Source organism: Populus trichocarpa, chromosome 10 (genome assembly GCF_000002775.5).
Source record: "Populus trichocarpa isolate Nisqually-1 chromosome 10, P.trichocarpa_v4.1, whole genome shotgun sequence".
NCBI lineage: Eukaryota > Viridiplantae > Streptophyta > Magnoliopsida > Malpighiales > Salicaceae > Populus > Populus trichocarpa.
Window position 1 is genome coordinate 8,769,682 of NC_037294.2, and position 9,147 is coordinate 8,778,828.

General features: G+C 37.0%; 1 protein-coding gene across 18 annotated transcripts; it reads left to right on the top strand.

The window, feature by feature from the left end:
• Positions 1–1,699: 1,699 nt before the first annotated feature.
• Positions 1,700–9,147, top strand: LOC7460029 (cyclin-dependent kinase G-2). Of its 18 annotated transcripts, none has more exons than XR_002983934.2 (9): positions 1,701–3,971; positions 4,553–4,688; positions 4,829–4,917; positions 5,110–5,221; positions 5,327–5,433; positions 5,529–5,952; positions 6,130–6,202; positions 7,074–7,267; positions 8,976–9,147. XR_002983934.2 is itself a non-coding variant. In XM_052456053.1 (7 exons), exons 1-7 carry the CDS (start codon positions 2,188–2,190, stop codon positions 5,626–5,628), a joined length of 2,256 nt encoding a protein of 751 aa, XP_052312013.1. In that variant the 5' UTR covers positions 1,701–2,187; the 3' UTR covers positions 5,629–6,026. The 18 variants fall into 18 exon arrangements, 3 of the variants coding, with proteins under 3 accessions (XP_052312014.1, XP_052312013.1, XP_024465157.1); XR_002983935.2 differs by having other exon boundaries at positions 7,187–7,267; XR_002983943.2 differs by having other exon boundaries at positions 5,529–5,703; positions 5,772–5,901; positions 7,074–9,147.

Consider the following 9,147-nt stretch of genomic DNA (forward strand, 5'->3'; position numbering starts at 1 on the left):
AATAAAAATATAATTTTTTTTAATTTTTTATAAAAATATTTTTAAAATGTATAAACAATTAAATAAAAAATAGGAAAAGATATCTCGGTTTACCTCTCCAAACAATCAAGGACTTGGTTTGGTGCGACAAGGTCTACCATAAACTCCATGCATTCACCAATGAAAACTGGACACATCACCTTTCCAATTTATACCTTAAAACCCAAAACTATTAATCCCCGCGAAAAGTTTCACAACCCCACCGCCACTCCCCACCACCACTCCCCACCACTCCGTCCTTTCAAATTCCAACATAACGAAGGGAGTATGACAATACATGATAATGGGAGAGTGTTTTAGGACACAGGAATTTTCTCGAAGACAGCACTTATTAATTGTTTCATGTACAATTGTCTGATTCTGTAAAGTTTACAAATTTAGAGCGCAGGGCTGCGCTCCAGGATGAATATTTTTTTTTATCTTGACAAAAAAATATCTTGGTGGTAAAAGAAATATTCGATGATGTTATTAAATGTTAATTTTGAAATTTACTAATTTTATTTTTATTTAATCTGAATTTAAAATTAAATAATATGAGAATTGGTCCGACATAACTCCTTCAACTTGGACAATCCAGAAATAATCTGGTTGACTAGAAAAAATATTTTTAGATAAAATTGAGAGAAAAAAATGAAATTAACAAAGAAAAACCCTCCTGACCCAACTTCTTACGTAGTTCGAGCTTAAAATTAAAACTTGTAGGAGTGGCCAAACGTGATAAAACCCTCTTGACCCAACTTCTTACGTAGTTCGAGCTTAAAATTAAAACTTGTAGGAGTGGTCAAACGTGATCCAGTCGACTTAGCAAATCCAAAAATAACCCAATTGACCAATTAAAAAATGTATAAGGATAAAATTGAGAAAAATAGATGAAATTAACAAAAAAAAAAATCTATTTACTCAACTTCTTGCTTGAATTTAAAATTAAACTATGTGAGAGTTGCTTTTAGATGATTTAGTTGATTTTGTTCGTTTAAAAGCAAACAATTATTAAAAATCTTTTAAGATGAAGTTAAAAAAAAAGACAAAACTAAAAGAAAAAAAAGGAGGGAAATGTGAAAAAAAAAGGGTGAACTAAAAGTGAAAAAAAAAAGAGGAGCTTATAAATAGTGAAGCTCCATTGAGTTTCCCATGTCTTTTAAAAAATATTTTTTTTAATATTTTTTGTTGTTTTCAGATATTTTAATGTGTTGATATCAAAAATAATTTTTAAAAAATTAAAAATATTATTTTAATATATTTCTGATCGAAAAATATTTAAAAAAACAAGTATTATTACATTCACAAACAACCCTCAGAATGCTGGGATAATTGGGTTCTGAGTCAATTGTTTTTTTAATTTTTCTTTTTAAAAAGAAGTCTTGCCGAATTTGATCCGGTCTTGACAATGTCAAACTGTTAAGTAACTGAGTCAATAGCAAAACTGATTTAAATTGAAATCTAATTCATACCAAGATATGAATCTCGAATTTACATGATGTCGGGTTTAATTACAATGACTGCCCAGATTAGAAATTTAGAAGAAGTTTATCAATTCATTATTGCACAATTTTCCAGCTACGAGGACCTAATTATAACATTGAAAAATTACTAAGGTCTAAAATGTAATTTACAGTTGAGAAATGTAAAGACTTTAAAAACACTCTTTCGCCATCACGTCTGGGCTCTCTCTTTTCCGATTGAGGAGTGTACTTTGCATCCTCGCTCCCTCTATCTCCACATAACAGAAACGGCGGCGTTTTCTCTTTCTCATCGGTAAGCCGTAATTTATCTTTTTCTGGCTGCTGCCAGCTGCTCTATCCCCACTTCGAGATCGAGATTTTATCACTTGGCTCTCTCTCTTTCTCGTTTTTTTAATTTCCAGGGTTTCGAATCTCTATCTTTTATATCCCTTTGATTTTCGAGCAAGTTTGGAACTTAATATATTATTTTTAGGGTATTCGAATTGATGTTTTTTACCTCTTTAATGCTTAGCTTTTGTGCTACTTTGGGGTTTCAAATTACTTGCCTTAGGGTTAGGTAATTTAGTTTTCGTGAATTTGGGATAGCTTGAAAAAAAGTGGCGGGATTAGGGTTCTATAGGCGTGAATAAAGGGTAGTTGGATTGCAATTAGGGTTTTGTATTGTGAAGCTTTGAGTTTTGGATATATGGCCGCTGGGAGACACGGGGGTTATCACGATAATGAATTCAAGGACCAGGAGTCTGATTTTGAACTATTAAAAGAGGATTTTGCTTATTCCAAGGATCAATATGATAGAATTGGGAATGGTAATGCTGAAAATGATAGGGGTCAAGTTCATCACTTAAGAGATAGTGCTAGGGTTAGGCAGAAGGATATTAAGGAGACGGGCGTGACTAATGGTGGGTATCGGTCCTCTTCCAGCAGGAGTGATTCAGGAAGTAGTGGTGGTGGTGGTGCCCTAAGGTCACGGAGGTGTGGGTTTTCTGTCAGGGCCACTGATAAGGAGCCAGGTGAGTTGTCCAGTGAGAGTGGGTCTGATGATGCCATTGACCCTGAGTCACATGCTCATAAAGGTAGTGAGGTTTTGAAAGTAACACCAGTGGAGAAGAAGAGGAAGTTTTCTCCTGTAGTTTGGGATAGAGATGATAAAGCTACCAGTAGCTTATCAAAAAGTTGGAGTTCCCCTGCAGCGGCCGCTCTCCCTCCACCGCCACCCCTGCCTAAGGCATACCGCCAGTCACCTAATGTTATTCCAGATGGAGGTGTAGAGATTTCTCCTGTTATAAGCAGTAAAAACCTGACTCTGCAGTCTTCTTCACCACTGAAGGGTTCGGTGGTTAAAGGGTCTGCTGGCAATTCTGCATCTAACTCTCCAGTAGAGTTGGCTTTCTCGCTGAAGGGTTCGGTGGTTAAAGGGTCAGTTGGCAATTCTGCACCTGAGTCTTCGATAGAGTTGGCTTCCTCACCAGTGGAGGAGCAATGGGGTAATGACCAGGAAGCACAGCACATAGAAGATGAAGATTATGCTCCAATGAGGAATATATCATCTTCACGATGGGCAGATGGGAACAATTCTCCTGTTGATGAGGGTGAAATTGTGGAGGATCAAGAAGTTCCTAAAAGGAGGAAGAAGATGCCTCATTTGGAGTCCTTGGATTTCAGAGTTCGCAACAAGTCATCGACGCCTGATCCGGGGGATCTTAGAAGAGAAGGATCTGACGCAGCTAGAGGGAGGTCATCTGAATCTGATGAGCGAGGCACCTGTGCTAGGTCTTCAAGTGGGGATGATCATCCTGGTAATGATTCTGGGAGGGATGACTACATGGAAATTGATGACGAACATGATAACAATGATTCTGATACAGATCCTGAGGATGAAGATGAAAATGATTCGCATGAAACACCAGAACCTGCTGGTCCACCTCAAAGAAGTATAAACATGCTTCAGGGATGTAGAAGTGTTGATGAGTTTGAGAGATTGAATAAAATAGATGAAGGCACTTACGGTGTTGTATATAGAGCTAGGGACAAGAAAACTGGGGAAATTGTAGCACTGAAGAAGGTAAAGATGGAGAAAGAACGGGAAGGTTTTCCACTGACTTCTCTCAGGGAAATAAACATTCTTCTTTCTTTTCATCATCCGTCAATTGTTGATGTTAAAGAAGTTGTGGTAGGGAGTAACCTTGATAGCATTTTTATGGTGATGGAGTACATGGAACATGACCTTAAAGGACTCATGGAGTCTATGAGACAGCCATTTAGTCAGAGTGAGGTTAAATGCTTAATGCTCCAGTTGTTGGAAGGTACGAAGTATCTTCATGATAATTGGGTGCTTCATCGAGATCTGAAGACATCAAATCTGCTTCTGAACAATCGTGGTGAGTTGAAGATCTGTGACTTTGGGTTGGCTCGTCAATATGGGAGCCCATTGAAACCGTATACTCATTTGGTAGTTACCCTGTGGTACAGGTAAGCTGAACTTGCACATATAATACTCCCACTTGCATAGTTAATATCTTTGGCTAGCTGTTTTGTTTGATTTATTTTGTTTGTGTTAGATATCCTCTGTGTTTTCTTGTTTGTATAGGCCTGGATTATTTCGAATTGATCTCTTACTGTTTTTGCAATAGGCTTGTGGTGTCTTTATTTTCAAAGTATTTCTGTGCTATTAGTGTTCAACTTTTTCTGTGGTGTCTGATATTGATGATTGTAAATTGGCACTATTTGCAACTTTTTATCAGTTCGAATCATTTTTTTTCTATTAACACTGGTCATATATAGTCATATGAGTAAAGTGCTATTTGCTAGTAGTACAGTCAACTCCTCAGCCATGTATAAATGTATGATAGAAGGATGGCTTGTTTGTTTGTGGATGTAACCTTTATCGATTATTTGGCATTGAACATGTAGATTGTCTTGTCTCTGCAGCCAGTTATCATAGGAACCTTTTTGGCTGCTGCTGCTTCTATGTCTTTTGATGTTGACACGTAATATAGACATGCATCAACACCTTGGTGTCATGTGTTTGATGTTCTCTTCCATTTATCCAGGGCGCCAGAACTACTTTTGGGAGCCAAACAATATTCAACGGCAATTGACATGTGGTCACTTGGCTGCATTATGGCTGAATTGTTATCAAAGGACCCTCTGTTTAATGGCAAAACAGAAGTTGATCAACTTGACAAGGTAAATTAAATTTCCAGAAAGATAATACAAGGTAGACTTATTCAGTTGGTTTCTACTTGCCTGTGATCACTAAAACTTCCACTGCTTTGCTTAGTGAGCAAGCAGTCTAATTACTTCTCCACGGCCCTTTATTATTGCAGATTTTCCGAATCCTTGGTACACCTAATGAGACAATCTGGCCTGGGTTTTCCAAGTTACCTGGAGTGAAGGTCAATTTTGTCAAGCAGCAGTAAGTACTAATTTTGCATGAACTTATTTTTCAAGTTAATGATAACATGCAGCTGTTCTTATGTTTGCTGCTGTTTTCCCAGGCTTCCAGCTGGGTGATTCTGGTCTGGTTATCTGGCCTCCATTGGTGATACTTTTCTGTTACACGTCATTAATTCTTTTTATCATTAACCACCTTATATGTTCCTTTCAGGTATAACCTACTCCGTAAGAAATTTCCAGCAACATCCTTCACTGGATCACCGGTGCTTTCTGATTCTGGATTTGATTTGTTGAACAAGCTTCTAACCTATGACCCTGAGAAGGTAGATTTGCTTTACTGTTAGTTGATTGCTTTTATTTTTTTTAGCAGAAATAGTTTAGTTTATTGCTATAATGACTTAATAAGGCTCATTGTATTTTTCTTGTAGCGGATTACTGCTGAAGCTGCTCTTAACCATGACTGGTTTCGTGAAGTTCCTCTTCCAAAGTCTAAAGATTTTATGCCTACTTTTCCTGCTCAGCATGCTCAAGACAGGTATCTAAAATGAGAAACAGTTGAGTATTTATTTATCAATCCAGTCCTTGTATTTTATTTCTTTATTCATTTAGGTTATTTCTTGTTATAATTAGGCGTCTCCGAAGAATGATGAAGAGTCCAGATCCTTTAGAAGAGCAGCGGAGAAAGGAGTTGCAACAAGGGGAGTTAGGGACTGGTGGTTTGTTTGGCTGAGAGATTAGTTGGTCAACCTTGGCTCTGAGCTTAATTCTTCCATTTTGCATGCTACTGACACAAGATGAGGTTGAGGTGAGAGACTTCCATTGAAAGGAAGTTGCGAACATTGTTTCTGAGACGATCATTTGTACTTTTCTTAGCAGGCCTCTGTGGTGATTTGGGTGAAGAAAATATTTGCCTCCTGCCATCAACCAGTTATGTTTCAGGTTAACTCTGCTCTCCAGCTTTGTTAACATATAGATGTGCCTGGGGCCCTGCTTTCATCGCAAGGTGTGGCATAATGGCTTTTCATTTTAAAATATCAGTTCCAGCTGAAACCATGTATGTAACATATTTTCATTGGTACATTGTAAACTAAACATTATATTTAAATTTGGTTTCGGTGATTAGAACAATATTGATTTATTGCCCGCTGCCAGCTCTATTTTCTTCTTCTTCTTCTTCTTCGCTCTCTCTCTCTTGTTTTTTTAATATTGACATTGTGTTTGCAAGAAACAGTTGGTGTGAAGTCCTGGAGACGTTCTTAGCTTTTCATTGATGAAGAAATAGGCAATAACATAGAATGTCAAAGGTAATTTGTTGATTTGATTATCTTCGGAATGTTATCCAGAATCTGGATTGTGCTTCCCATCCATAATGTGAAAACTCATAAACAATTGATTCTTAGTCTGTCTATTGTTTTAATTTGTTTTACTGTAACCCTTCAATATTGCTGCCTGTGGATGGCCTCCTTGTTATCTTGATATGAATATGCTATTGCATATTAAGTTTTCAGTCACAAGTGTGGCCCTGTGAACCGCAGAATTTCAAGAAATAGCTCTTCTACTTTTTGAAGAAAAAGGAGAAACTAAAAAAAAAGAAAGCAACTGTCAGTAATCTAAGGAAAGAATTGTGTAGTGCAAGCTTCTGTCTAATCTTGCTGATAGTTGCAGTTGCAGTGTGGTACTCTTTATCCTTTCCCTACTGTTGCTAGCCTTGTTTCCCTAGCAAAAAATGTAACTTAGTTTTCTATGTTATTAGTTGAAAATTTGTTGACTAATGGCAATGACTCATTTGTTGATGATTCGCTAACAATTTGGAAAATGCTGTTTTTAGTTTGATGTCTTTTAATCGCTAAAAGATTTGTTTTTTTTCCTAAGCAATAGGTAGTAATTTCGAACTTCAGAGGAAGGGTGAAGCCATCGCATAAAAAATTGACTAGTTCTTCCCTTTACCTGCCTGATTTTCATTGATAGTGGATAGGTCTTGCAGAACTTTTACTTTGTTAAAGGATATCAATTGTTTGATTTGTTTTTGTATGCTTCTCTCTAATTGAAGAATATATCATTTGGTGTATTCAAACAGTCATTTTGTCTTAGTTGTTCGTTGTTTTTTATGCTGCCATTAGTTGTTCCCCATCAAGTTTCTTAAATTGAAATTCTTGAGTATCAAAATTTGAGCAGCATGCGCGAGCAAATATGAAGCCTTTCATCCTGTTTTACATTTGATGATGTGAAAGATGAAGATTTGACCCATCAGAATGCTTTTATGACATTGTCTGTGGATGTCACTGCAGTATCAAAGCTAGCAGGTCGGGGAGGTTACCTGATGTGGATTTTATAGAACTTTCAGTTAGTTGTCTTCAGGCTCAATAGAGGTACAACACAAACCTCAGATTCATCTGATTAATCTCTTAATATTTGATTCCTTTAGATGTCAATGTACTTCAGGCGATCTTATTCTTCACGGTTCTCCGTCAGTTTTGTTCCTGTGATGGTAATCTTCTGTAGGATTTGGCACTTCTAATCTTTAGGGCCTGCTTCTCAATTGGGTTGGATTTTATTTTATTGTTTTGACGCTGGGAGGAGGGGGGGTTTTACTCTTCTGATAATTCCATCCATATGGCATTTAGGCAAGGACTTGGGCACAACTGGGGCAGGGTTGCATTTTTGATCAATTAGCAATGCACTTCATCAAATGTTTGGAAATTCTTTCATTTATTACTGCAAGCTATGTAGGGGTCCTTTTCCACTTTTAAATCGCATCCTGTTTATGCTGACCCATTTTATAGTAAGAAAAGATGAAAGCTCCTATTAGGACATTTTATGTTTGTTACCACATGTTGATTTATTCATCTAGGACAAATTAAGTCAGTCTGAGATTATGGTAGCTCTTATAAAATTTTATAGAAAAAATATGGTGTTGTTGGACGTTAACTATCATGAAGAAATTTAATGACATTTTAAATCAAGTGCAATTCTTTTGTTGGGTTTCAGTATTTGTATTAGACCAAAATCCTAAACCCCTTAGCAACCCTCAATGTTCGTGCAATACACTTTCTACTATCTTCAAGATTTGGCAACTGATATTGTGGGACAAAGTACACATTTACCTTCAAGTAAAAAAATGGTAATTAGAACTGGCAAGCTTGTTCAGAAGGTAAGGAGTCCCAGCTTATTTGGGATTGTGTAGTTTTTTCTTCCTTCAAGTAAATGTTCAAGCTTCTTTTAGATGAATTTTTAATATAACTACATTTATGCAGAATAAGGATCTTTTGGGACATCAAGTAAACAAAATTTACATTACCTTTTAAGTGGCCGGTGAACTGTTTGCATTTATGCGTATTGGTTATGGGGTATCAGTTGCTTAAGAATAGCGACTGTAACCTCAACTGATTTGTCATCTTGGTTCACTAGTTGAATAGCTGATGTGGTGCTTGTCATATGCATAGCTTGTTCAAAGGGTCCCCAACTTTCATCCTTCCTTGCGTTATATTCTTCTTAGTTGTTAGACGAGCTCAAGTTTATGAAACTGGTTAGTGGTTTAGCTAATATTCCAAGTGAAGCTTGTGATCAAACAGGTAGAGCGTATACTGAGCCAGTGTATCTGTTACCTAAAGTATTTGTTTTGGTTTTTCTGTTTGGTTGCCAAACTTTTGGTGACCTTTTGAATCCAAGTGTTTAAAAAAACTTTCATGGTACAATGCATCTTCCTGCCCAATAATTTCGCATAATGTCAACTACAAAAGTATGTTCCTGTTGATTTGGTTTTTATCATTTGTTGCGGCTGAACTCTGGTTCCTTCCACCAATCCATGCACACACATAGAAAAGAGATTCATCCTAGGAGAGTCTTTTGCAGTCTTCTTTGCTCACTGGTGCAGTTTTGTGTTGGGAATAACTAGTTATATTGTTATCCATGCCTAGATGCATGCATGCATATAATAGATGACGCAGGCAGAATGAATGATTTCAAAGCATCCACTTCTCATTCTGGAACTTGACCCCAAGCAACCTTACGGTACAAGTTTTTTACTTTTTATTTGTGGGCGTCGCATACATTTTACTATTGTTTGAGATGTCACAGGCAACAAGGATGTGATGGTCATCATAAGGATTTTCCAACCACTCATACAATTCTCCAAGGGGTTTGATTTGTTACGGTGCGTTTAGCATTTGATGATGCAGTTCAGTCCTTTAGGGGTATGGTTTTTTGTTTCATTGCCTTTTGAAGTAAAATAAAGCCCGCCATTTGTATC

Coding starts and splice junctions, on each gene's coding strand:
- LOC7460029 (XM_024609389.2), top strand. CDS start 2,188: ATGGCCGCTGGGAGACACGGGGGTTATCACGATAATGAATTCAAGGAC. Junction 4,918..5,109: donor GTCAATTTTGTCAAGCAGCA/GTAAGTACTAAT, acceptor TGTTCCTTTCAG/GTATAACCTACTCCGTAAGA. Junction 5,222..5,326: donor TAACCTATGACCCTGAGAAG/GTAGATTTGCTT, acceptor TTTTTCTTGTAG/CGGATTACTGCTGAAGCTGC.